Source organism: Bos javanicus, chromosome 7, assembly GCF_032452875.1.
Source record: "Bos javanicus breed banteng chromosome 7, ARS-OSU_banteng_1.0, whole genome shotgun sequence".
Classification (NCBI taxonomy): Eukaryota; Metazoa; Chordata; class Mammalia; order Artiodactyla; family Bovidae; genus Bos; species Bos javanicus.
Genome location: NC_083874.1, coordinates 62,028,504 through 62,056,391, shown reverse-complemented (window position 1 = coordinate 62,056,391; position 27,888 = coordinate 62,028,504). Strand labels below are relative to the sequence as shown.

General features: G+C 45.9%; 1 protein-coding gene across 2 annotated transcripts; it reads right to left on the bottom strand.

Moving 5' to 3' along the window:
• Positions 1 to 322: 322 nt before the first annotated feature.
• GM2A (ganglioside GM2 activator) lies at positions 323 to 27,888 on the bottom strand. 2 transcript variants are annotated; one of them, XM_061424084.1, is made up of 4 exons: positions 27,378 to 27,888; positions 8,257 to 8,409; positions 2,234 to 2,416; positions 323 to 1,905 (listed from the first exon to the last, which is right to left on the bottom strand). In XM_061424084.1, the coding sequence occupies exons 1-4, from the start codon at positions 27,387 to 27,389 to the stop codon at positions 1,750 to 1,752; spliced, it is 504 nt and encodes a 167-aa protein (XP_061280068.1). In that variant the 5' UTR covers positions 27,390 to 27,888; the 3' UTR covers positions 323 to 1,749. The 2 variants fall into 2 exon arrangements, with proteins under 2 accessions (XP_061280068.1, XP_061280067.1); XM_061424083.1 differs by lacking the exon at positions 27,378 to 27,888 and adding an exon at positions 13,876 to 14,138.

The following is a 27,888-nucleotide window of genomic DNA, read 5'->3' as shown; positions in this document are numbered from 1 at the left end:
CTGCAAAGACGGGAACTAAAATACGTCTGTGAGAATAATGCCCAAAGAGCCAGGAGAGGAAATAAAGGCTGGAGAGGCCATACTGTGAGGGAGAAGGTCAAAAACAAACAAACACACACGGAAGCTGGATGGTGCTGGGACAGAATGAAGCAGAGACGCTAAGCAGCACACAAGCCAGAAACAGAAGAGTCAGTCCCTGGCATTGCTTCAGCTCTTGTCCGGCTGCTATAAACTCTTCCAGCAGGAACAACCCAGCAAACGAGCTCTGGAAACCTTGAGATGTGATCAGTGGAAAAAATATGCAGCCACAAGAAAGGAGGAATTCTCAGAAAGTCAAAAAGATTTATTACCATTCCAGGCTTCACGTGAGCCCCGAACCTGAGGCTGGTCACAGGAGGACAGGATGATGAATAAACCCAGGCACCTGATAAAAATCCACCTCTCATCATGGATCCCTGCTCCACAGAATGGCTGCTAGTGGGGCCACCTCTTCAGCTGCCTCCCTCACCCTGACAGCACTCTGGGCCAGGGCAGGAGGCCCTGAGCTTTTAGCTCTGCGGCCACCTCACTCCCCCAGCATCGGAGGAGCCTACGGGGTCAGGCACTATGGATTCGGCCCCACAGAAGGCGAAACAGTGCTGGAGTTGTCCCGAGGTTAAAAGGACAAGGCATGCGTGTTCTTACATCCAAGGCCACGAACTGGCCTCCCATGAGCCAGATTTCCCTACTGACAACTCTGTTTGGCCCCTTCTGCCTGTGCAGTGTTTAAAAAAAAAAAAAATTCACTCTCAATATTTAAAAATGGATTTCATATAAAAGTCTGGATTTCTGGCCTCTTGAGGGGAAAAATGTTGAGAATATTTCATAATGCTGGGCCCACAATCTCCTGTGGAACTCACTGGCAATAGCTGGACAGCAACTGCCCCTATAGACTGCAAGTACCCTTTCTAACTCAGCCCAGATTTCACATCCCTGATTAGAGCCCCAGCTCGAGATGGGGCAGCAGCTGCCTTAGATCAGTGCTGTTGTACAAAGGCAAGATACGCCTGGAAACAACATGCTTCTTGTGGCCCTCATCACTCACGGATGCCCCGCGCTTTGCCCTGAAAGCACCTGAATTTGCAGACTACCTTAAATACACATTCTCCATTGTTCTCCCACATGCCCTGCCTCTCCAGGATACGCTACGCCCCACTGTTAACTGGGCAAGTCTAGAAAAAGAACACTAAATGATCGAAGTTAATAGAGGAACAGATTTAGATCAACTCCTTCAGACCCTTCCTTGTAAGAGGGAGTGGGAGTAAATGAAAACTGTTAGTACTTTCACTCTGCTTTTAGGTCAGTGACACACATAAAAAAGTCAATGAGAAAAATCATAAAGGTACTTCAGGAGACCAAGATTGGGTCATTCTGAAAGTGGGGGTCATAAAACATGTTAGCCTCCTTAGAAAATGAGTTAAGATTTTAGAGAGAAAGCCATGGAGGTGAGGCTGCAAGTGCAACAGCCACCCCAGTAGGTGTCCTGGGCTGTCAAAAACCACCAGGCTCATCCTCCCTTAGGTCAGGGCTGCTGGCCCACAGTTAAAACCTCTGTAAGTGGCATAAGATGACTTTCAGCAGGGGAACATCATCATTGTAGAAAAGGGCTTGAGAAAGGACAGAGAATAGAATCTGGCCTTGGCCAACGTAAGACAGAGGAAGAGGATGCCTTCCTCACACCCTCTTCATTCTGCAGTGGCAAGTGCCACCTTATTTGCCTTTAAGGGAGGCGGAGATATTGACACAAGCCAGCCGCTTTGCACTGTTGCTCAGGATGGTCTGCAGGCGGTAGTTCCCCGTGCTGAGCCAGCTGGGCAACTCCAGGTCGGGCAGCATGAAGTCGGACTTGGGCAGTGAGTAGGCGCCCTGTGGGAAAGCCAGTGTCAGTGGGAGCCTACAGACGGGACTCTCTCCTGGAGTGACCTCTAAGTTTGCAGCTTCGAACTGCCCCTCTTCCCACTCTCCTAAGAGTCATGTAGAGCATGGAATGTAATAGCAGAAGGGCACTGGAGGTCAGATCAAGCATCAAGTTTCCCATTTTACAGATGGCTAAACCGAGGCCCCCAAAAGGTAAGTGATTCAAGATAGATCGGGTCATTTACACCCACAGATGTCCAGGTCTGCAAGAGAATGTCTCCCAATGTCACATCTCTACCCCAGTCACAGGGAAATGCTCTCCCCTCCCTGTACTTACTTCTTTGAAGGGACAGTGACAGGGAAGTCCATAGGTGTGCAGTGGTTCCGGGCATGGTTCCTCAATGGGAATTAACATTTCAAGTATATTACAGAAGTTGTCATAGGTACAGCTACCAATGTTGTCCACACATGGGATTTTGACCCAGAAGCCGGCTATGTGCTTCTCCACAGTTAATTCCACCTGGTGAGAGAGTTGCAGAAAATGTACAATTCCAAGGCAGATGAACCAGTTCCTCTGCCTCTTTCAAAGGTCAGCAGTTTCTTTTAACACAGAGTTTTTAATTGGATGGGATCTTGGCAATACTCTGATCCAGAAATGACAATATTGTGGTACATGCCCCAATATTAGCCTTTCCTGTGCCCACAGCAGACCATTAATAATCAAATGTGACTTTGTTTCCCCCCTGCACTGAACACACTGTCTTAGCATTCTTTAGGTATTTACTATCCATTGGTTGAAGGTGAAATGCACTTGTCATGTAACTGCTAATTGGCTAACTATGGCATTGCTTCTAGACTTCCCTTCCGAGCCCAGTCTTGGCTTCAGAACCTTTTCCTTCCTAGGACCTCAGGCAGCTACCACCAGCTGACTGGAGTTGCTTACCAAGATGAAACCTATTTGCTATTCCTGGATCCTATTTCCTCCATGCAGCCATAAAAGACAGAACTGAAAACAATAAGAATTTACAGGGAGATCACTTTGGGGGTTGGTATGAGGAAGATCTTAACAATCTTAGTGAGGTCACACGGGATGGAACTTCTTCAGGAAGAGGTGGGGTCCTAGACCCAGTTGAGGAAGCTGGAGGACTTCCTGCACCCAGAGAGAAGCTGGGTGAGGAGACCTCTGAGTGCTACACACCTCCACAAGCCATGATTCTGCTCCCTTTCTGGAGGCTGGGGCTGACCAGTTGTGCCTGGCATGGGCTAAGCATTCACGAAGTATTAGCTGCCTAAGAACCAAATGAGTTGTCCCTTAGGGACCATGTTCTCGCATCCCCCCGGGGTATCAGAGCAAACTGTCAGCAAAGAGCAGAAGTCTGATTCTCTGTGGGTGTTATGGTAAGAAATCAGTTGCAGTTGTAACATCACAGCATTCCATGAATCCCAGCCTCCAGGCTCACTTGATCTAGTATTTCCATTTCGAAGAGGCAAGTCCTGGACAGGCATTTATTCCCCTTGAGCCTGCAGGGCTCAGGCTGGCTCTGCAGGCTCTGGATTCAGCATTCCAACTACCCACATGTCAGGGCCCAGGTCGAGGACAGAGCAGTCCACGCACCGTGTATCCTGAGTGGACAGACTCAAATGTGCCTCCTCCCACTCTGCTGCCCCACATATTACCCCCACCCCCAGTCACACATAGCCCCCTCTCAGCCCAACTCTCTCCTCTCTGCCAAGCCTGCTTCAGTGAACCCTTTGCCTAGAAAAGCCGAGGGCTTGAAAGTGAATGCTACTTCAGCCACTTCCTAGTATGGTGTGTGCTTAGTCGCTCAGTTGTGTCTGACTCTATGCGACCCTATGGACTGTAGTCCACCAGGCTCCTTGGTCCATGGGATTCTCGGTCCATGGGATTCTCTGTCCATGGGATTCTCCAGGCAAGAATACTGGGGTGGGTTGCCATGCCCTCCTCCAGGGGATCTTCCCAACCCAGGGATCGAACCCAGGTCTTCCGTATTGCAGGTGGATTCTTTCCCATCTGAGCCACCAGGGAAGCCCTAGTATGGTACCCTTGGAGAATTTCTTCTGTCTCCATTCCCTCATCTCCAAAATGAGATCTTTATAGAGTGTCAGACTCTTGCAGGGTCCCACTGAGTGACACAAGGCCTATCAAATAGCTAGCACACTGCCTGAAATCTAAAAATTCTTCCTATGGGACTTCTCTCCTCTTAGCCAGTACCACTCTTGGTTTTGCCAACATCCCAATGAAAATGGTTAAGCCAGTTCTGCCCTGAACAAGAACACCCAGATAAGGGGACCACCAGAGACCAAGTCCTGCCTGGGCTGCTCCTACAGGAGTGGAAGCCTGTGGGCTGCATCTACCAGGTGCTAGGTGTCCCCCAGCCAGGACAAGATAGCACAGGAGGTACTTGGTAGGGGCGCCTGGAACTTAAGCAATAGCCCAAGCCTGCTACTGCTACTGGGGGATTACAAACCATGACTGACTTTCCAGTCTTGCTCTCAGTCCACCTGCTCATATGGCTCAGAAGAAAATGCAAGGAGAGTTCCCTGACGGTCCAGTGGTTAGGACTTGGTGCTTTCCAGCCATGCACCAGGTTCAGTCCCTGCTTGGGGATGTAAGATCTTGCAAGACACCCAGCGTGGCCAAAAAAAAAAAAAAGAGCAAGCAAGGCTGAGTAACAAGGGAACCATCAATCCCTCTAGTCCAGGACTTCCTTAGCACCTCCAGAGCTCAACCTAAATAAACCCCTGTATCACAGGACCTGGCAACACAGGACAGACAGAGCCACTGGCAGGTAATGGAATCAGGATCTCCGTACCCACCAGGGTGCTTAGGCAAGTCCCTTCCCTTCTCAGGCCTCTGCTCCTCCATTTTGACCATGGAATATTTGGATGTCATAATCTTGAAGAGACCTACCAGATATGACATCCTAAGAGTACAGTATCTTGCAAGTTGAAAACAATGACTTTTCTCTTGGTCTCTTCTAGCTCAGGGATAGTAGTTGTAGGTAGAGACGCACTGACTTGAAGGGGGGCCATTTGATGAGACTAGGGAGAGGCACTTATACCTCAAACACAGGGCTCGGGCAGAGGCACTGTGGGTACAGTACTTGAGAGAGAGAAGAAAGCTAACCCATCAGGCCTAAACACCATGTGTCTAAAAGCCTGAAATAAGTACATGCCAAACATGGTGGCAATTTACCACTCCTGAGGATGGGGAAACCAAGGTCTCGGACACTGGAACTTGAGAGCTCAAAGAAGGGAGTTCTAAATTATGCCAAACCCTATGGAACACATCAAAAGAAAAGGCATTCCTGGACAGACTCCAGTCTTGCCCATGGCTCACAGAATCTGGGGCATCCAACTTCTAAAAATTGCAGTCAGTTAGTTCAGTCGCTTAGTTGTGTCCAACTCTTTGCGACCCCATGGACTGCAGCACACCGGGTTTCCCTGTCCATCACCAACTCCTGGAGCTTACTCAAACTCATGTCCATCAAGTCGGTGATGCCATCCAACAATCTCATCCTCTGCCGTCCCCTTCTCCTCCTGCCTTCAATCTTTCCCAGCATCAGGGTCTTTTCTAGTGAGTCAGTTCTTCGCATCAGGTGGCCAAAGTATTGGAGTTTCAACTTCAACATCAGTCCTTTCAATGAATATTCGGGATTGATTTCTTGAGGATGGACTGGTTGGATCTCCTTGCAGTCCAAGGGACTCTCAAGAGTCTTCTCCAACACCCAAGTTCAAAAGCATCAATTCTTTGGCGCTCAGCTTTCTTCACAGTCCAACTCTCACATCCATACATGACCACTGGACTGCTCTATTACAGTCAGCAAAAACAAGACCAGGAGCTGACTGTGGTTCAGACCATGAACTCCTTATTACAAAAGTCAGACTTAAATTGAAGAACATAGAGAAAATCACTAGGCCCATCAAATCCCTTATGATTATACAGTGGAAGTGACAAATAGATTCAAGGGATTAGACTTAACAGTGCCTGAAGAACTATGGATGGAGGTTAGTAACATTGTACAGGAGGCAATAATCAAAACCATCCTCCAAAAAAGGAAATGAAAAAGGCAAAATGGTTGTCTGAGGAGGCCTTACACGTAGTTCAGAAAAGAAGAGAAGTGAAAGGCAAAGAAGAAAGGAAATATATATCCATCTGATTGCAGAGTTCCAAAGAATAGCAAAGAGAGATAAGAAAGCCTCCTCAGTGATCAATGCAAAGAAATAGGAAAACAATAGAATGGGAAAGACTAGAGATCTCTTCAAGAAAATCAGAGATACCAAGGGACCATTTCATGCAAAGATGGGCTCAATAAATGACAGAAATGGAATGGACCTAACAAAACCAGAAGATATGCAGAAGAGGTGGCAAGAATACAATGAAGAACTATACAAAAAAGATTTTATTGACCCAGATAACCACGATGGCACAGGACTGGAAAAAGTCAGTTTTCATTCCAGTCCCAAAGAAAGGCGATGCCAAAGAATGTTGAAACTACCGCACAATTGCATTCATCTCGCACTCTAGCAAAGTAATACTCAAAATTCTCCAAGCCAGGCTTCAACAGTACATGAAGTATGAACTTCCAGATGTTCAAGCTGGATTTAGAAAAGCCAGAGGAACCAGAGATCAAATTGCCAACACACGTCAGATCTTCGAAAAAGCAAGAGAGTTTCAGAAAAACATCTATTTCTGCTTTATTGACTACGCCAAAGCCTTTGACTGTGTGGATCACAATAAACTGTGGAAAATTCTTAATGAGATGGGAATACCAGACCACCTGACCTGCCTCTTGAGAAATCTGTAGGCAGGTCAGGAAGCAACAGGTAGAACTGGACATGGAACAACTGACTGGTTCCAAATAGGAAAAGGAGTATGTCAAGGCTGTATATTGTCACCCTGCTTATTTAACTTATATGCAGAGTACATCATGAGAAACGCTGGGCTGGAAGAAGCACAAGCTGGAATGAAGATTGCTGGGAGAAATATCAATAACCTCAGATATGCAGATGACACCACCCTTATGGCAGAAAGTGAAGAAGAACTCAAAACCTCTTGATGAAAGTGAAAGAGGAGAGTGAAAAAGTTGGCTTAAAGCTCAACATTCAGAAAACTAAGATTATGGCATCCGGTCCCATTACTTCATGGCAAATAGACGGAGAAACAGTGGAAACAGTGGCAGACTTTATTTTGGGGGGCTCCAAAATCACTGCAGATGGTTGACTGCAGCCATGAAATTAAAAGACGCTTACTCCTTGAAAGAAAAGTTATGACCAACCTAGAAAGCATATTAAAAAGCAGAGACGTTACTTTGCCAACAAAGGTCCGTCTAGTCAAGTCTATGGTTTTTCCAGTAATCATGTATGGATGTGAGAGTTGGACTATAAAGAAAGCTGAAAGGCAAAGAATTGACGCTTTTGAACTGTGGTGTTGGAGAAGACTCTTGAGAGTCCCTTGGACTGCAAAGAGATCCAACCAGTCCATCCTAAAGGAAATCAGTCCTAAATATTCATTGGAAGGACTGATGCTGCAACTGAAGCTCTAATACTTTGGCCACCTGATGTGAAGTACTGACTCACTGGAAAAGACCCTGATGCTGGGAAAGATTGAAGACAGGAGGAGAAGAGGACAACAGTGGATGAGATGGTAGGATGGCATCACTGACTCAATGGACATGAGTTTGAGTAAACTCTGGGAGCTGGTGATGGACAGGGAGACCTGTCCACGTGCTGTCCAGGTGCTGCAGTCCATGGAGTTGCACAGAGTCAGACACGACTGAACGACTAAACTGAACTGACTGAATGTGTACTGAGCTGGTCATGCGTGTCAGGCCATGTGCAAAGCACTCTCCATGTTACTAATTCAATAATAGCTCAGAAACATATGAGGTAGGGGCTGTGATTAACCAAGTCAAAGGGCAGTTTCAGGGACACAGATTCCAAATCAGAAAACTTTTTAAAGAGCCCAGTGGAACTGGTGCCAGAATAGATCTGCACCAGAACAGGCTGAAGGCGTATAAGCATATGGTTTAAAGGTAGCAATGAGGAAAGGACTATGATATATATAATTGCCATGGATACACAGAAAGCCTTTGTTGTTTTGTATGAAAACAAATATCCACCCCCAAAACAGGCAGCAGGCAGGAATGAACTGGTTACTCTGAAACAAAAATACAAAGGCAAACTTATGAAATGACATTTAAACAAATCTATGTTGTTTTTGCTGCTCTGGGATTTCAGGATTCCAAAAATATTAAGTTTCCTGAGTGTACATGCCTCAGGGCCCTGCCCTTGGCCCACAGCACCTTCCTTCCAGTGCCTCCCTGACCCTGGGCTCACCTTCAGAGGATCACTGAGGATAGCACTGGTCTTGGCCTCAGCAGTGATGGTCAAGTTCCCCGGAATGGCAATGGGGTCAGGTTCCACAGTCAGGCTGTTGATCACCGCGGGGTCCTTCCCTGCATCGCAGTTATCCCAGGAAAAGCTACCCAGCTGGGAGAGCCAAGGACATATAGCAGCAAGGAAAGAAAAGAGTTGACAAAAGGTTAGAAGAATTAACAGAGCGGTTACTGACCGTGTGCCTATGGATGAGGTACCTGCTGGCTCTGAGCTTCATCTGCAACTCCACATCTGTAAACCTGGGATAACTCTGGTCCTACCCATTTTGTAGGCAGGACTCAACTAAAAGACTTAAAAGACCGTCTCCCAAGTGTGTGCCATGAACTATAGAGGACAGTATCACAGACCCTGAACTTCAGAATAGGTGACTAGCTAGGTGACTAGCCATATCCACCTTCTGTGATCCCTCACCTCCCTGTTCCACCCACCTCTCCTCTGCTAGTCTTGGCATCTTCTTAGAGGGAAGTTTTTGGAGGATTCACCTTTACAGCCCATGCCCAGAACCTGATTCACGTCACACCTCGGGCCCAGTCCAGGACCAGGAACAATAAGGAACACAAAACAATGGGGAACATAACAGCATGGAACACTGCACCCTCAAGGAGGGACAGTTAAGTCAGGAAGGGACTAGGACACACATGAAAAGATCTCCAGGGGGCCACTTGTTAATGAACAATCCCCAGTGAACAAACTTCCCAACCCTAACCAGTGCATTTTTACTCTCATCCCACTGCTCATGCCCTGCCTGGTCCCACACCCCAAGTCATCCCCCTCCCCTCTGCTGAGCCATATCCTCTTCCTCCTCCTCCACATCTCCCAAGAGGTCTCCTGATTCCTGACTCCACCATCATGTCTAACTACAAATGACCACTGACTCCCCACTCCCATGGAACCTTGTCTGTGACCACACTCCCCACACCCTGCAGGCTCTGCCCACCCACTCGCACTTTTCCCAGGCCCCTGAAGGCCATCTACAAGAGACTTTCAGTATTCCCCCAGGCACATCCCATCTGAAGGCCATCTACAAGAGACTTTCAGTATTCCCCCAGGCACATCCCATCTTAGAAGGAAAACCTGCCAATCCCCACATCCCCAAGTCAACCTCCATCATCAACACAGCCACAGGTAGGTGGACCAGAAGACAATACCTAACACAGACTAGGCTGACAGAGTCTCTCTGCCTCCAATTTGGGAAGTGAGATAGAGGCAAATTCACTCAGAGGATTTTGGGCTTTGAGCGGTCATGGGGTCATAAACTTTAAGATGGAACCAGAACACAGACTCGTGACCAAGTCAAAGGGTCAAGAACTAAGGGCTCTGCTGGTCTGTAGAAAAGAGAACAGATAGAGTCACCCCTTCCCCTGCCCCCTATCTAAATAGGCAGTGCAGGAGAGTAGCCAAGAGCATGTTTTTAGAGTGAGACATGGGGTATATCAAGGCTTTAGTCAGTAGACATGGCTTGAAACCCTGGCTTGACCACCGTATCATGTGATTCTGTAGGCCAGTTTCCCCTTTGGAGCTGCAGTTTCCTCATCTTTTAAGCGGAGTCATTTCTGCTTTCCTCTCAGACCTGTGACAGTGCCGCGAGGGTGACAGCATGTAATACATAAAGCTCATAACCCAATGCCAGACACAAAGCATGAGCTGGCTCCCTAAATGATAGCCATTAGACACCCCAGCCCCTGCTTCCTGCCATTAGTTCCATGCGATTCCTTGTATACCTGAAATAAACTTCCCTTTACCTGAGCTTCTTGGAATGGGCTTCAGTTCCTTGGAATGAAGCATCAGACCATGACTAAGAAAGGCCTGATTCATCCCTGTGTTCCCCACAGCCCCTTGGGGTAGGTACCAACAAATGTTTCCTTCAGTGTTCAATCCACAGGTATTTATGGAGCAATGATCACAGGCCTGGGGCCAAGTGCTATTCATAGAGGTAAACAATTGGAGATGTGCCTGCCCTGCAGTGAGGAGCTTACAGTCTAATGTAAATAAATATTACCCACTATGATCTCTGGGTACCATAAATGAAACAAACAGAGGGTCATGTTAAGAGTAACAAAGGACTTACTTAAATAGGGTCCTGAGAAGAGATAATCCTGCAAGATGAGGAGCCAGCCATGTATGTACTGAAAGAAGGTTCAGGCAGAGGGAACATGAGCAAAGGAACATGCACCCTGCATTGGGAAGACACTCAACTGCTCTGGGCCCTACAAGGCCAGTGGGCTAGATAGAATGGACGAGGCACCTAGTTAAGGGTAGAGTGGTAGCAGGGTTGTTTAATAAATGCAAGACCTCGTAGGTCATCATCAGGAGGCTGGATTTCCTATAAATGCAATGGAATGCCATTGCAGGAGAGTGCCCTGCTCTGGTTTATGGTTGAGAATGGATTGCAGAGGGTCCTATTTGGTAAGGGGAGACCAATTAGGAGGCCAATATCAAATGAAAGAGTGCCTGGGACTAAGAGTTGGCCTGGAGGGTGGGTAGCCGGACTGGCCATTTCCTAGAGCCGCTTTCACAGATGCCAAGGCAGCCTGACTCACCGTGAGGATTGATTCCACGTTGAAGTGTCTAAAGTGTCTTGCTTCTCCTTCCCCCAGTCCCTGGAGAGACTTAACAAACTGATTTCTCAATGACTGACTAGAGGCTTCTGTCATAATAAATTCTGCAGCCAAGTCCAGGCTCATCAGGAAAAGGAGGTATGATGTCTTAGCAGTGCCCACTAAGGGCAGACCTGGCACCAGATATCTGTCATCCCAGCCCAGGCTAACATATGGGAAGAAGCAGCGTATGGAAGAGGGCAAAGGTACAGCTGTGGATGCAGAAATATGGATGCAAGTCACAGACCTGGATTAAAACCACACTAGTTGAGAACAGGGGTCAGGTGACCCTTCTTGAGGCTCTATTTTTTCATCTAATAAGTGGGCATAATTACATCTTCTCACAGGGCTACTACGGTGAGACATTTGTAAACAGAAAGAATACAGATTCTCAAGGTCCCAACTCCTCAACACTGTCACAGCCGTGAAAACACACGACTGAGAAACTGTCACAGACCAGAGGAAGCTGGAGCGACAGGACAACATGCAACGTGGTGCCCCAGACTGGATCCCAGAACCGGAAGAGGACATCAGTGGGAAAACTGGTAAAATCCAAATGGAAGTCTGAAAGTTGAGCTAGTGTGAACGTACCTCTGTTGGTTTCTCGTCTTGACAAATGTACCATGGTAATGCTTGTGTGAAAGTGAAGTCGCGCAGTCGTGTCTGACTCTTTTCGACCCCATGGACTGCAGCCTACCAGGCTTCTCCGTCCATGGGGTTTTCCAGGCAAAAATACTGGAGTGGGTTGCCATTTCCTTCTCCAGGGGATCTTCCCGACCCAGGGATTGAACCCAGGTCTCCTGCACTGTAGGCAGACTCTTTACCGTCTGAGCCACCAGGGAATTCCAATGGATGTGTACGTGCGTGCTAAATCGCTTCAGTTGTGTCCGACTCTGCGACCCCATGGACTGTAGCCTGCCGGGCTCCTCTGTCCATGGGATTCTCCAGGCAAGAATACTGGAGTCGGTTGTCATGCCCTCCTCCAGAGGACCTTCCTGACCCAGGGATCAAACCTGCGTCTCCTGCATTGACAGGTGGTTTCTTTACCACTGAGCCACTGGGGAAGCCCCATGGTGGTAAAAAGATGCTAACAGGGTAAACCAAGTGAGGGGTATGTGGGAATTCTATACTTTCTTTGCAACTTTTCTGTATGTCTATAATTATTCCCCTAAAGTAAGCTTATCAGGGGAAAAAAAGCACATGGCTCAACACACAGCACATAGTGGGTGCACAGTAAATGATATCAACAGTATCAGAGTGTCTATTAAGCACCTATTGTATGCCCAATCTGGGGCAAGACATTCTCCCCTGTTATCTAAGGCTCACCACAGCCTAGGGCCATGAGACCCACTTAATGCTAGAAGAGGAACTGGAACTCAGTCTAGTTTCCTCATGCTCACTGCTCACTGTCACCTCAAGCCTTCCTGTGGCCCAGGGTCTCAGGGTCAGGGTTCCAAATCACATGAGCCCGGAGAAAACCCAGACAATAGAAGATAAGGATGGAAAGAAGTACCCATTACTGTGGAATCTCAGATGAGCACCATTCTCCCTGGGGCTGAGTAAGGTGTAACTTACTCAGTAAGTAACTCCCTGATGTCTCATGGCCTCTCCAAAACTGCCAACCTAAGACACTCTGGTCTGGGATGGCATCCACACCCAAGATATGCAGGAGAGCAGGAACACAGGGAAAGTTCCAGCCTTAGCTAGATTCCACCCCATAGTAGTCAGATCTGGAGCCCAGAGAAACATTCGCAACCTACACTCAGGGACTAACTGTGAATTCTCTGGGACAATAAAGCCAAGAGCTCTTTGCTCCTCCATTCAATTGGCAAAATAGACTCTTTGCCCTTAGGGAGGGTGAGACTGAGCATACTGGCTTCTATCACTTCCTAAGTTTAAGATTTAAGAGCTTTTCCATCCAGGGAAGCATTTCCCTTCATCCACAACCACTGATAAAGGCAGGCTGGTGTTATCAAGCCCATTTTACAGATGAGGAGACCAAGGCTTAAGGAGCCCAAACGCCAAGCCCATGGATTAGAGACAGAGGAGGGATCAGAAGCCAAGTCTCCTAGTCCTATTCCTCTTTCCCCTATACCTCCCTATTCCTGGCTCTGACAAACATTTGCAAGCTGGTTGGAGGGAGGGTACCTAGGGTAGGACTCTCTCTTTGCTGCCAAAGATATCAAGTATCTGACCCTTAGCTGTGCAGCAGAGGCCATGGAATTAGGCTTCTCTACTCAGAATGACAGAACTTCCCTTTCCCAAGGATCTGCAAGTGTCTGACCCCTAGCTGTACAGCAGAGGCCAGGGAATTAGGCTTCTCTACTTCTCAGAATGACAGAACTTCCCTTTCCCAAGGATCTGGAGCACAGTGACTGAGATGACAAGGGGGAAATTTGTAGGTTGGACCCTCTCCATGACTCACACCCAGGAGTGGGGCCGCAGCTTTGTTGCCAGAGGAGCAAGTCTGGACCTTCTGGCCTGAAGAGCCTCTCAGAACCAGCCACCCACCAGAACAGGCAGCGCCTCAGAGAAGTACAGAGGGGAGCAGTTGGGTGCCAGGCCTTCTCACGGGGTAAAAGAGGGGACAAGTAAATGGGGCTAAGTCTCTGGGCCTGGGAGTAGAGAACTGGTCTTGCAATTCTACAAAACTTCACTCAGACATTTGGAAAGAGGACAGGAGAGTACTGGAGAGAGTGAGATTAATCCTTCCAAAACAATTTGGAGCAGAGCAAGGCCTTACAGCCCGCCCTCTGTCCAGATAGGGAAACCAAAATCCAACTGAAACGCGCTGAGAGAAAAGAACCCACTCAGAGTCCCACGATTAGTGACTTTGGGAAGTTCTACTGCAAAAAAGTAATTCTAGAGACCGGAGAGGCTACCTCCTTATCCCACCCTAAGCCGCACAGCCCGAGCTCGGCAGGGATGCTAGCAGCAGCCTCCTAAAGGAGAGAGCACTCACCCGGTTCTGGAGAATGCGTGCAGGAAGCGCTGGGCCGCTTGCAAGAAGCAAGCCCAGGGAGACCAAGAAGGGAGCCTGCAACAGGGGGCTCATCGTAAAGGGTGGGTCCTCGCCTGGTTAACTGCAGTTTCGTGGAGGCGACGACTCTGTTAAATACCTGCCCGTGTTTGTTATGTAAAGCTGTGCATTGCTATGCAAAGCTGTGCATTGCTATGCAAAGCTGAATGAGGCCACTTCCCAATGTGCCCCGCCCCCTCCGGATCTGCGATTTCGGGGCCGGGGATTGGACAGAGCTCTCCCGGCCCCACCCCCTAGAGGTTCCTCGTTTAGACCCTCGCTTCACGCGTGGGCGTCAGGCCTCGCCTTCGGAGGATGAAGGCGGTGCCTGAAGAAGAAAGGGAAGGGGCGGGGGCGGGGGCGGGGGCGGGGGCGGGGAATGAGTGCGCGACCGGGGAGGGAAGTCGAGGGAGGGACGAAACTTGACTGGGATGGGCCAGAGTGCGAGGGAGGGGCGGGGTTGTTGCTTCTGAACTCACCGCTGTTACCGTCACTCACTGCTGGAAGCACCATCATATTTTCACATCCAAGTCTTTCTTGACAAAAATGTCTTGTTCCCTGTCTATACTACGCTTCCCCATAGCCGCGTTACAAATCACTGTCTTTTTAATAATTATTATAATGATAACTAACAATTTATTAAGTGCTTTAATGCATGCCAAGCACTGTAAAATAGGAACTCTATTTTTTTGCTCCATTTTACCACTGAAGAAACATACACGATATGGTAATTTAGCTTTGCCAAGCTCACATGACTAAGAACTGATAGAGCAAGGATTCTGCTTATATATGTCTCATCAGCCAAGATTTCCTTAAGCTAGTACACTTTGTAGTTCAGGTTCGATATTTTTAAAAAGCAGTGGGTATACTATTCCTGCCAAATTACTACTAGATTGTAAACCCCACAGGGGGTAAAACCGTGGCTTATGGTCACCAGTAATGTGTACCCAGTGCCTGACACATAATAGGCAATCAATCTTTATTGAATAAATGAACTCATGAATAGAATTAAAACAACCTAATCATCTTTTGGAGAAGGAAATGGCAACCCACTCCAGTGTTCTTGCCTGGAGAATCCCAGGGATGGGGGAGCCTGGTGGGCTGCTGTCTGTGGGGTCACACAGAGTCGGACACGACTGAAGTGACTTAGCAGCAGCAGCAGCAATCATCTTTTAAAAGAAATATTTTATTTTGGAATTAATTTGTGTTACAGAAAAGTTGCCAAAATACCACAAAACTCTCTCCTAGTTTTCCCCATTGTTAACATTAAGATATAAGGGTATTTTTTATAAAAACCAAGAACTCGCATTGATGTATTAACTAAGCTCCAGATTTCACCTAATCTTTTAATATGTTTTTGTGATTGCACATCTTCCTCCCATTCTGATAACCCCTTCCCTCTCTCATCTAGCACAACCTCTTCATTATACATAAGTGCAATTTCAGGCCCCCTGAGTTAGAGGCCTTGTCTAATGTCACATGCATGTATTCTAAGCCACTTCAGTTGCGTCCGACTTTTTGCGACCCTGTGGACTGTATGTAGCCCGCCAGGCTCCTCTGTCCCTGGGATTTTCCAGGCAAGAATACTGGAGTGTGTTGCCATGCCAAGGTATGGTATGTCATGCCATGCCATGCCTCCTCCAGGGGATCTTCCCAACCCAAGGATCAAACCCGAATCTCCTGCAATTCCTGCATTGCAGGCAGATTCTTAACCACTGGGCCACTGGGGAAGCTCCCAATGTCACATAGCAGGAACAAAACTAGAACACACTTCTCCTGAAGCTGTTCTCAAAGAGGTATAAGACGTGTCCTTGGGACTGTGCTCCTTGGTGGACATGTAGGTGGTGGATGACCTGGAGCCTCACTGGGAAGCCACAAGGGGGCTGTACAACTCTCTTCCAGCAGCGTTCCTGCTTCCTCTTTGCACCTGTCAAGGCCCCACTACCCTATTATCCATTTGTATGGTCAGGCCCCATACGATGGCTCCTCTCTTGCTTCTGTATATCCCCTGCCCGATCTGGCCCTGCCTCACCCTTATATTATCTGCATGATTATCTCCCCTTCCTAAAGTGAAAATTATTTTATTTTAAAAGTTTTTAATTTTATTTTGGAATAAAGTTGATTAGCAATATTATGATAGCTTCAGGAGTAAAGCAGAGTAATTCAGTTTTACATATATTGTATCCGCTCCTTTTCAAATTTTTTTCCCATTTAGATTATAACAGAGTATTAAGCAGAGTTCCCCTGTACTGTACAGTAGGTCCTTGTTGATTATCCATTTTAAATATAGCAATGTGTACATGTAAGTTCCAAAGTATCCACACCAGTCCCTGTAACAATAAGTTCTTTCTCTAAGTCATGAGTCTGTTTCTGTATGGTAAATACGTTCATTTGTATCATTTTTTTTTAGCTTTTGCATATAATGGATATCATGAGATATTTCTCTTTTTCTGTCTGACTTACTTCACTCAGTATGACAATCTCTAGGTTCATTTATGTTGCTGCAAATGGTTGTTTTTTAATAGCTAAGTAATATTCCCTTATATATATATATATATGTATATAAGGTGAAAGTTTAATCAACAGTTACCTGCATGATCAGCTGGTATGCATGTTCATGCTCAGTTGTGTCCGACTCTTTGCAACCCCATGGACTGAAGCCCACCAGGCTTCTCTGTCCATGGGATTTTCCAGGCAAGGATACTGGAGTGGATTCAAACCCATGTCTCCTTCCTCTCCTGCATTGGCAGGCGGATTCTTTACCAATGAGCCACCTAGGAAGCCTGTGTGATCAAGATAATAATGTTTTTAGTCCTCTAACCAGAACAACTCCAGCATGTTCAATCATTCATGGGAAACAGTGACTGCCTGCAAGGATTGTGTACCAAAAGAGCTGTGGGAGAAGTGAGTTACAAGTCCCCCTGGCATCCAAGGAGCCCTTTTGATATCATGCCCACTGCAACTAGTAACCTCCTCCTCCCCTGTGTAGTGGAGATTGCAGCTGTGTCATGCCTTCTGCCATTGGTACTCTGTGGGGGATCGTTCCAGGTCCTTTGCCTCTGATTTGTAAGATTCCCTGTCCAATAGTTGATGTCTGTGTCTCTGACTCCTTCGGGGTTCCTTCTTCAGTATCAGAGCTAGGTGATGGCAAAGATTGCAGGACTGCAGAGTGCAGCCCTACACCATTTCCTTCCAGCTCCTAAAGACTCCATTCCCTCAGCCTCAGGCACACTCCTTCACGCAAGATGTCAATCAGTTCTGTTCAGTCAGTCAGTCATGTCTGACTCTTTGCGACCCCATGGACTGCAGCACGCCAGACCTCCCTGTTCATCACCAACTCCCGGAGCTTGCTCAAACTCATGTCCATCGAGTCAGGATGCCATCCAACCATCTCATCCTCTGTCATCTCCTTCTTCTCCCACCTTCAATCTTTCCCAGCATCAGGGTCTTTTCCAATGAGTCAGTTCTTCACATCGGGTGGCCAAAGTACTGGAGTTTCAGCTTCAGCATCAGTCCTTCCAATGAATATTCAGGACTGATTTCCTTTAGGATTAACTGGTTTGATCTCCTTGCAATCCAAGGGACTCTCAAGAGTCTTCTCCACCACCACAGTTCAAAAGCATCAAATCTTTGGCGCTTAGCTTTCTTTATAGACCAACTCCTACATCCACACATGATTACTGGAAAAACCATAGCTTTGACTAGACAGACCTCTTTTGGCAAAGTAATGTCTCCGCTTTTTAACATGCTGTCTAGTTTGGTCATAGCTTTTCTTCCACGGTGCAAATGTCTTTTCATTTCATGGCTGCAGTCACCATCTGCAGTGATTTTGAAGCCCAAGGAAATAAAGTCTGTCACTGTTTCCATTGCTTCCCCATCTATTTGCCATGAAGTGATGGGACCAGATGCCATGATCTTAACTTTTTTAATGTTGAGTTTTAAGCTAGCTTTTTCACTTTTCTCTTTCACTTTGTTCAAGAGACTCTTTAGTTCCTCTTCGATTTCTGCCATAAGGGTTGTGTCACCTGCATATCTGAAGTTATTGATATTTCTCCCGGCAATCTTGATTCCAGCTTGTGCTTCATCCAGCTCAGCATTTCACATGATGTACTCCACATATAAGTTAAATAAGCTGGGTGATGATATACAGCTTTGACTTACTCCTTTCCCAATTTGGAACGAGTCTGTTATTTCATTTCCTGTTCTAACTGTTGCTTCTTGACCTGCATACAGATTTCTCAGGAGGCAGATAAGATGGTCTGGTATTTCCATCTCTTTAAGAATTTTCCACAGTTTGTTAGATGTCAATGGGGTCTTGGGCAATTAAAGGCCAAATCTCCTGGCCACCTAGGAGAACCTCTCAATGAACAAACAGGCACATTCCTTGGGGATTAGAGTAACTGACATCTCCACCTGAAGGGCTTTGGATGCAATTGTGGAAGGCTAGAGACAATGACTGGAAACAAAACAAAACTTGCTTCCTGAAGAAAACTCCAAGGTGTCTACTTAAAAGAAAATGTGCACAATGTGAGCGTTTCAAGTGAAGCTTTACTGGGGGCAAAATGAGGACTGCAGCCCATGCTACAGAACCTAGGACAGCTCTGAGAAACTGCTCCAAAGAAGCAGCAGGGAAGGTCAGTACATATGAGATTTTGGTGAAGAGGGAATACATGCAGTCATGCACATATCTTTCCAGAAGATTTCTGCTAGTCTCCTGAAGCTTTTTTTGCTAGTCATAAGGAACAGTCGTCGCCGTGAAGGATTTTAGTGCTTTTCTAGATGTGAGGAGATACAAGAAGAGGAGTGTGAAAAAGCTGGCTTAAAACTCAGTGTTGAAAAAAACAAAGACTGTGGCATTTGGTCCCATCATGTCATGGCTAATAGAAGGGGAAAAAGTGGAAGCAGTGACAGATTTTCTCCTCTTGGGCTCTAAAATCACGGCAGATGGTGACTGCAGCCATGAAATTAGAAGACATTTGCTTCTTGGAAAGAAAGCTGTGACAAACCTAGACAGTGTATTAAAAAGCAAAGGTCTGTCTAGTCAAAGCTATTATTGTCTTTCCAGTAGTCATGTATGGATGTGAGAGTTGGACCATAAAGAAAGCAGAGAGCCGAAGAATTGATGCTTTGTAACTGTGCTGCTGTAGAAGACTCTTGAGAGTTCCTTGGATAGCAAGGAGATCAAACCAGTTAAACTAAAGGAAATCAACCCTGAATATTCATTGGAAGGACTGATGTTGAAGCTGAAGCTCCAGTACTTTGACTACCTGATGCAAAGAGCTGACTCATTAGAAAAGACTCTGATGCTGGGAAAGATTGAAGGCAGAAGAAGAGGGCGACAGAGGATGTGATGATTGGATGGCATCACCGATTCAATGGACTTGAATTTGGGCACACTCCAGGAGATAGTGAGGGGCAGAGAGGCCTGGCATACTGCAGTCCATTGGGGTCACAAAGAGTCAGACACGACTTAGTGACTGAACAGCAACAAAGAACTGGGCTCATAAAATCAGCTTCTGAAAATATTTAACTCTCTGACGACCTGTCCTCCCAGTCTCTCCCTCCCCTCACCACCCCACCTCATTCCTGATCTCCATTCTAAACTCCTTTCAGAGTGTGTTGAAGGTCAGAGGCATATGATTTAATTCTTGTTGAGGTAGATGGCCAGTACCAATTTATAGTTGATAAAGGTATGTATGACCTTGCTGTGCACATACCCTGCGGAGCTAGGACTCTGTTTCCTTATTGAACTGTTGTTTTTCTTTGTTTTTCCTTTGTTGTTGCATTCCCTCTCTTTCCTGATTAGTAACTGATTAAATCTGCCCTTTGGAACTCAGGGAAGGTCTAGAACACTAACAACGTTTCGCTATAGACAAGAAATGGTAAACATGGAAAGGTTTTTATATCTAGGAGGGTCCTGCTCATTTTCAGATTTAGCGAGGAATGCTGCTGCTGCTGCTGCTAAGTCGCGGCAGTCATGTCCGACTCTGTGCGACCCCATAGACGGCAGCCCACCAGGCTCCCCGTCCCTGGGATTCTCCAGGCAAGAACACTGGAGTGGGTTGCCATTTCCTTCTCCAATGCATGAAAGTGAAAAGTGAAAATGAAGTCACTCAGTCGTGTCCGACTCTTCGAGATCCCATGGACTGCAGCCCACCAGGCTCCTCCATCCATGGGATTCTCCAGGCAAAAGTACTGGAGTGGGTTGCCATTGCGTTCTCCGAGTGAGGAATGCTTACCTCCTCAAATTCATAGTAGTGTGAAGAGGTCACAGACAGCAACACAAGCCTCAAGCATCATTTGTCTATGTTGTGTTTCTTAGAATTTTTGCTTTTTTTTTTTAACTGAAGTATAGTTGGTTTTGGAGAAGGCAATGGCACCCTACTCCACTACTCTTGCCTGGAAAATCCCATGGATGGAGGAGCCTGGTAGGCTACAGTCCATGAGGTCGCTTCCTTCAGGAGGAAACGGACAGAGCTGGACTCCACCTTGGGCCAGGCTGCAAACATTAGGCTACACGCACGGTCACTCTCCCAATGGACTCTGAACTTTGTGCCAGGTGTCTATAGAAATGGCATAACAATGGAAAACCAGACCCCCAGGACAAAATAGCCTCAGGACTTGTACTTGGACTCTCCATTGCCTAAAAGAATATGCTAATTATCTCTGTAACAGAACAAAGTGGTAAATTCCATTATGTTTATCGGGATATGACCACAGGCCTATTGATAAATATCCACTGCTTATCTGGTCTTGCGACACATGAATCATGGGTTAACTTTGATCGTATCTCTCTTTTACCTTGTCCAGACTAGTTTCAAGGAATTTGGGGAGGTGGATTTGAGCAAGTACACTTAGGGTATATAAAGTTTTCACAAAAACTGGTCAGGGTCCTTGGCTAAGAGGAGACTCTGCCTTGGGCGCACCGGTGTGCACTCCACTCTCTGCATTGTCCTTTTGAGTGAGTTTGTTTCCCGGAACGCATGGCTACAACAGTTGTATTAGTTTCTGGTGTGTAGCAAAGTGATTCAGATGCACACTCACATGTATGTGTGTATACATATACATGTTTGTATTCTTTTCCATTCTTTTCTTTTATCATTTATTACAAGATACTGAATAGAGTTCCCTGTGCTACATACACAGTAGGACCTTGTTATTTACCTATTTTAGATATAGTAATGTGTATACTTGGTTGCCAGTGTATAATAAAAGCCAGTGGTTTCTCATTAAATTATGTATTTCCAGCTTTCCTGAAAGACTCAGAATTTGAAAAAAACTCCTGTGCATTCCCACAGGGTAATAGTCCACTGAAACGGAGTTGTCCTTGATGGGGTTCTGCCGTCCCCACAGCCCCTACAGGCCATGTGACTCACTTTTGTTACCACCCGGTTATGACAGGGACAGAGTGGAGGGACAAAGTAGGCGATTAAATAGTTGTTTGCACTAGGGGATTTTAAGTAGAAAAAATATGGGAGACCCCTGGAAGTTAATGATTACTCAAGAAAGCAGATTTGCTTAACCACAAAACCAAGCAGGCTTGCTTAGCAACAAAGCCATACAGTAGATGCATGATACATGCCCCCAAACAACAAATCAGTGGTGACATGAGACCCATATACCTCCCGGTGAGCTCAGCAAGTTAATGATCCCTAGGACATGCTCTCTGCACAGATAAAATAACAATAATTTGTGGACCTAGCTTGACATGTAGGGACAAAAAAACTCTCCCGCCCAATCTGGAGGAGGATCTGATGATGGAAACGTGATATCTACTCAAGAAAAACAAAATTCTTCTCCCCTCCCCACCTTTCCTTTAATTATAAAACTGTAATCCAATAAGCTTTGGGGGCATGGCACCCCCACAACCACGCACTTGAAAGCCTCACAGGGGTCCTATTCTAATGAGTCACTTCTTATTTATCATTGCGCCTCTCGATGGATTCTTTTCTGCTCTAGGACATAAAGGAGCTCTTGGAGCTCTTTGGAGCCCCTGAAATGACACCCTAATGGTTTCAGTCTCTGTGAGTTTCAACCCCAAATTTAGCCTGGACCTCTGGTTTTAAACCAGTTAGAACTGGACATGGAACAACTGACTGGTTCCACATCAGGAAAGGAGTACGTCAGGCTGTATATTGTCATCCTGCTTATTTAACTATATGCAGAATACATCATGAGAAATGCTGGGCTGGATGAAGCACAAGCTGGACTCAAGATTGCCGGGAGAAATACCAATAACCTCAGATATGCAGATTACACCACCCTTATGGCAGAAAGTGAAGAAGAACTAAAGAGCCTCTTGATGAAAGTGAAAGACGAGAGTGAAAAAGTTGGTTTAAAGCTCAACATTCAGAAAACTAAGATCATGGCCTCCGGTCCCATCACTTCATGGCAAATAGATGGGAAAACAGTGGAAACAGTGGCAGACTTTATTTTCTTGGGCTCCAAAATCACTGCGGATGGTTGACTACAGCCATGAAATTAAAAGATTCTTGCTTCTTAGAAGAAAAGTTATGACCAACCTAGAAAGCATATTGAAAAGCAGAGACATTACTTTGCCAACAAAGGTCCATCTAGTCAAAGCTGTGGTTTTTCCAGTAGTCATGTATGGATGTGAGAGTCAGACTATAAAGAAAGCTGAGCACTGAAGAATTAATGCTTTTGAACTGTGGTGTTGGAGAAGACTCTTGAGAGTCCCTTGGACTGCAAGGAGATCCAACCAGTCTATCCTAAAGGAAATCAGTCCTGAATATTCATTGGAAGGACTGATGCTGAAGCTGAAACTGCAATACTTTGGCCACCTGATGCTGGGAAAGATTGAAGGTGGAAGGAGAAGGGGACGACAGAGGATAAGATGGTTGGATGGCATCACCGACTCAATGGACATGAGTTTGAGTAAACTCCTGGAGTTGGTGATGGACAGGGAGACCTGGCATGCTGCAGTCCACGGGGTCTCAAAGAGTCAGACACGACTGAGCAACTGAACTGAGCTGAACTGGTTTTAAATCTTGACTATTCTTATTCTTAAATTCTTTTCAAACTTTTTAAAAGGTAAAATCATAACTCTCATACAGATGTAAAATGAGCTTGCTATAGTGATTTATTTTTAACTCCTTTAATGTACGAACCTGTGAGATGTTACAGCCAGTGTAAAGGAGAGTCCAAAGAACAAACATAAGTATGGATCACGAATTGAGATAAAAGTACATATGGAGGCAAAATTAGTCTCTTCCACAGTGGGGGAGAGAAGTCAATTTAACAAGTCACAGGACAAAAATGACTGTCTATAGGCAAAGATTATTTTCCATTGCTCTGGGTTATCTACATCTTCAGTCAGCTCTTCACTTCAGGTGGCCAAAGTATTGGAGCTTCAGCTTCAGCATCAGTCCTTCCAATGAATATTCAGGGTTGATTTTCTTTAGGATTAACTGTTTTGATCTCCTTGCTGTCCAAGGGACTCTCAAGAGTCTTCTTCAGCACCACCGTTTGAAAGCATCAATTCTTCAGAGCTCAGCCTTCCTTATGGTCCAACTCTCACATCCATACATGACTACTGGAAAAACCAGAGATTTGACTATATGGACCTTTGTCAACAAAGTGATGCTTCTGCTTTTTAATACGCTGTCCAAGTTTGTCATAGTGTTTCTTCCAAGGAGCAAGTGTCTTTTATTTTCATGGTTGCCATCACCATCCACAGTGATTTTGGAGCCCACCCCCCCAAAATAGTCTGTCACCGTTTCCATTGTTTCCCCATCTATTTGCCATGAAGTGATGGGACCAGATGCCATGATCATAATTTTTTGAATGTTGAGTTTTAAGCCATCTTTTTCACTCTCCTCTTTCACTTTCATCAAGAGGCTCTTTAATTCTTCTTTGCTTTTTGCCATAAAGGTGGTGTCATCTGCACATCTGAGGTTATCAATATTTCTCCCAGCAATCTTGATTCCAGATTGTGCTTTACCTACCCTGGCATTTCACATGATGTACTCTGCATATAAGTTAAATAAGCAGGGTGACAATATACAGCCTTGACATACTCCTTTCCTTATCTGGAACCAATCTGTTGTTCCATGTCCAGTTCTAACTGTTGCTTCTTGACCTGAATACAGGTTTCTCAGAAGGCAGATAAGGTGATCTGGTATTCCCATCTCTTTAAGAATTTTCCACAGCTTGTTGTGATCCACAGTGTCAAAGGCTTTAGCATAAATGAAGAAGAAGTAGATGTTTTTTTGGAATTCTCTTGCTTTTTCTATGATCCAGCAGATGTTGGCAATTTGACCTCTGGTTCCTCTGCCTTTCGTAAATTCAGCTTGTACATCTGAAAGTTCTCAGTTCATGTACTGTTGAAGCCTAGCTAGGAGAATTTTGAATATTACTTTGCTAGCATGTGAAATGAGTGCACTTGTGTGGTACTTTGAACTTTCTTCGGCATTGCCCTTTTTTGGGATTGGAATGAAAACTGACCTTTTCCAGTCCTGTGGCCACTGCTGAGTTTTCCAAATTTGCTGGCATATTGAATGCAGCACTTTAACAGCATCATCCTTTAGGATTTGAAATAACACAGCTGGAATTCCATCACCTCCACTAGCTCTGTTTGTAGTGATGCTTCCTAAGGACCACTTGACTTTTCACTCCAGGATGTTTGGCTCTAGGTGAGTGATCACACCATCGTGGTTATCTGGGTCATTAAGACCTTTTTTGTACAGTTTTTCTGTGTATTCTTGCCACCTCTTCTTAATATGTTCTGCTTCTGTTAGATCCATACTATTTCTGTCCTTTATTGAGCCCATCTTTGCGTGAAATGTTCCCTTGGTATCTCTAATTTTCTTGAAACGATCTCTAGTCTTTCCCATTCTATTGTTTTCCTCTATTTCTTTGCATTATTCACTTAGGAAGGCTTTCTTCTCTCTCCTTGCTGTTCTTTGGAACTCTGCATTCAGATGGGGATATCTTTCCTTTTCTCCTTTGCCTTTCATTTCTCTTCTTTTCTCAGCTATTTGTAAGGCTTCCTCAGACAACCACTTTGCCTTTTTGCATTTCTTTTTCTTGGGGATGGTTTTGATCACTGCCTCTTATAAAATGTTATAAACCTCCATCCATAGTTCTTCAGGCATTATATCAGATCTAATCCCGTGAATCTATTTGTCACTTCCACTGTATCATCATAAGGGATTTGATTTAGGTCATACCTGAACGGCCTAGTGGTTTTCTCTATGTTCTTCGATTTAAGTCTGAATTTTGCATTAAGGAGTTCATGATCTGAGCCACAGTCAGCTCCCAGTCTTGTTTGGCTGACTGTATAGAGCTTCTCCATCTTTGGCTGCAAAGGATATAATCAATCTGATTTCAGTGTTGACCATCTGGTGATGTCCATGTGTAGAGTCTTCTCTTGTGTTGTTGGAAGAGGATGTTTGCTATGACCGGTGCCTTCTCTTGGAAAAACTCTGTTAGCCTTTGCCCTGCTTCATTTTGTACTCCAAGGCCAAACTTGCCTATTACTCCACGTATCTCTTGACTTCCTATTTTTGCATTCCAGTTCCCAGTGATGAAAAGGACACCTTTTTTGGGTGTTAGTTCTAGAAGGTCTTGTGTGTGTTCATAGAACTGTTCAACTTCTTCCTCTTCAGCATTAGTGGCCGGTGCATAGCCTTGGATTACTGTGATATTGAATGGTTTGCCTTGGAAACGAACAGAGATCATTCTGTCGTTTTTGAGATTTCACCAAAGTACTGTATTGTGGACTCTTTTGTTGACTATGATGGCTACTCCATTTCATCTAAGGGATTCATGCCCACAATGGTAGATATAATGGTCATCTGAATTAAATCTGCCCATTCGCATCCATTTTAGTTCACTGGTTCCTAAAATGCCAGTGTTCACTCTTGTCATCCCCTGTTTGACCACTTCCGATTTACTTCGATCCATGGACCTAACATTCCAGGTTCCCATGCAGTGTTGTTCTTTACAGCATCCGACTTGACTTTTGCCACTAGACACACCCACAACCAGGCATTGTTTCCGCTTTGGCTCAGCCTCTTCATTCCATCTGGAGCTATGTCTCCACTCTTCTCCAGTAGATATGGGACACCTACTGACCTGGGGGGTTAATCTTTCAGTGTCATATCTTTTTGCCTTTTTTTATTGTTCATGTGTTCTCAAGGCAGGAATGCTGAAGTGGTTTGCCATTCCCTTTTCCAGTGGACCACGTTTTGTCAGAACTCTCCACCATGACCTAACAATCTTGGGTGGTCCTACACGGTATGGCTTATAGTTTCATTAAATTACACAAAGCTATGTTCTGTGTAATCATTTTGATTAGTTTTCTGTGATTATGGTTTTCATTCTGTCTGCCCTCTGATGGATGAGGATTAGAGGCTTAAGCAAGCTTCCTGATGCCCTTAACTTTATTGGGCCTCAGTTTCCCCATTTGTTAGAAAGTAAGATCAAGCTAGATGATCCCCAAGGTCCCTTTCAACTTTGAGAGTCTGTTTATACATGTAGATTGAGCTTCCCTAATGGCTTAGCTGGTAAAGAATCTGCCTGCAGTACAGGAGACACAGGTTTGATCCCTGGGTTGGGGAGATCCTCTGGAAGAGGACATAGTGGCCCACTCCAGTGTTCTTGCCTGAAAAATCTCATGGACAGAGAAGCCTGGCGGGCTACAGTCCAGTCCAAAGGGTCGCAAAGAGTCGGACTTGATTGAACACCTAAACACACATACACATCAGTGGACCTGTGGCTGATTCATGTTGATGGTTGGTAGAAGCCAACACAATACTGTAAAGCAATTATCCTTCGATTAAAAATAAATAGATTTTTAAAAACACATACATACATACCTGTAGAAAACTGGTAGGAATGCTCTGGAAGTCATTTCAATCCCCTTTGGCTAGCCCATTTTAGAGATCAAGAAATTGAAGCCCAGAGAGGGACAGACCTTGCCCAAGGCTACCCAGCAGAAATGGGATGATAATCCAGGTTTCTGGCCTCTCGCTCAGGCTCGCACCTCTGGGTGGCATTGCCAAAGCACAGCCCCTTTCTCACTTCATCCTTCTGAACCAGGAAAGCAGATGGAGGCCTGCCAGGGCCTTGGGGAGCAGAGGCTGGACTGCTCAGGCAGGCCTGGCAGGGCTGGGGAAGGTGCCGCAGGAGTACCCGGGGTGGGACGCCCCATTCAAATTTGCATTGCTTTCGTTCCCCCAAATTTTCATCTCATTACAGCCTTTGCCTAGAGCTGTGATTCTCAATGCTGGCTATACACTGGAATCACCAGGAGAGCCTTAAGGAAACCACCTAGGAGCCCAGGCCCAGGCTGCACCCCAGGGTGGGACCCAGGCAGCAACATTTTTTTTAAGTAACCCCCAGATGATTCCTAGGTGCAGCCAATTTGGAGAACTACTGGACAAAAGCAGCTTTTCTCTAACAGTAATAAACATGCACAATACCTGGGATCTCATTAAAATGCAGATTATGCTTCAGCAGGTCTGGGTAGAGCCCAAGAATCTGTGCTTCTAAGAAGTTGCTGATGAGGCCAGGGTTATCCAGGAGACCACAGGGAAGCAATGTCAGGTCCAGACACTCTCTCCAGCCCTGAGCTGTAGGAGTGGGATACAGATGGAATCTCTATTTCCTCTCAAGAAAGGCGTCTGGTGAACTTACTTCCCCCTCCTCTGTTTACTGAGACAGAGCAGAAAGGACAAAGCCTCAGCCGTTGCCAGATTCTCACTCTACACCTCATTGCCCTGCTACATGTTGAGGCAGGATGGATTCCATGATGTCTGAAGGTCAATGCAGATGTAGCGCCCTTTGGTTCTGTGAAGTGTCTGGCTCCAGTGAGCTGCCCAAGGGGAGCTGGGTGGATCCAGGCAGTCTGGCCTAAAGCCTGTTCTTTGAACTGCTCTCCTCAACCTTTCCTACCCTTTCTCCCGACTCCTTCCCTGCTCCTTCACTAGCCTC

Excerpts from the sequence above, each read along its gene's own strand:
- GM2A (XM_061424083.1), bottom strand. The coding sequence starts at position 13,968 with ATGAGCCCCCTGTTGCAGGCTCCCTTCTTGGTCTCCCTGGGCTTGCTT. Across the intron at positions 8,410-13,875 it reads CACGCATTCTCCAGAACCGG|CTGGGTAGCTTTTCCTGGGA; the intron begins GTGAGTGCTCTC and ends TGGCTCTCCCAG. Across the intron at positions 1,906-2,233 it reads GTCACTGTCCCTTCAAAGAA|GGCGCCTACTCACTGCCCAA; the intron begins GTAAGTACAGGG and ends GCTTTCCCACAG.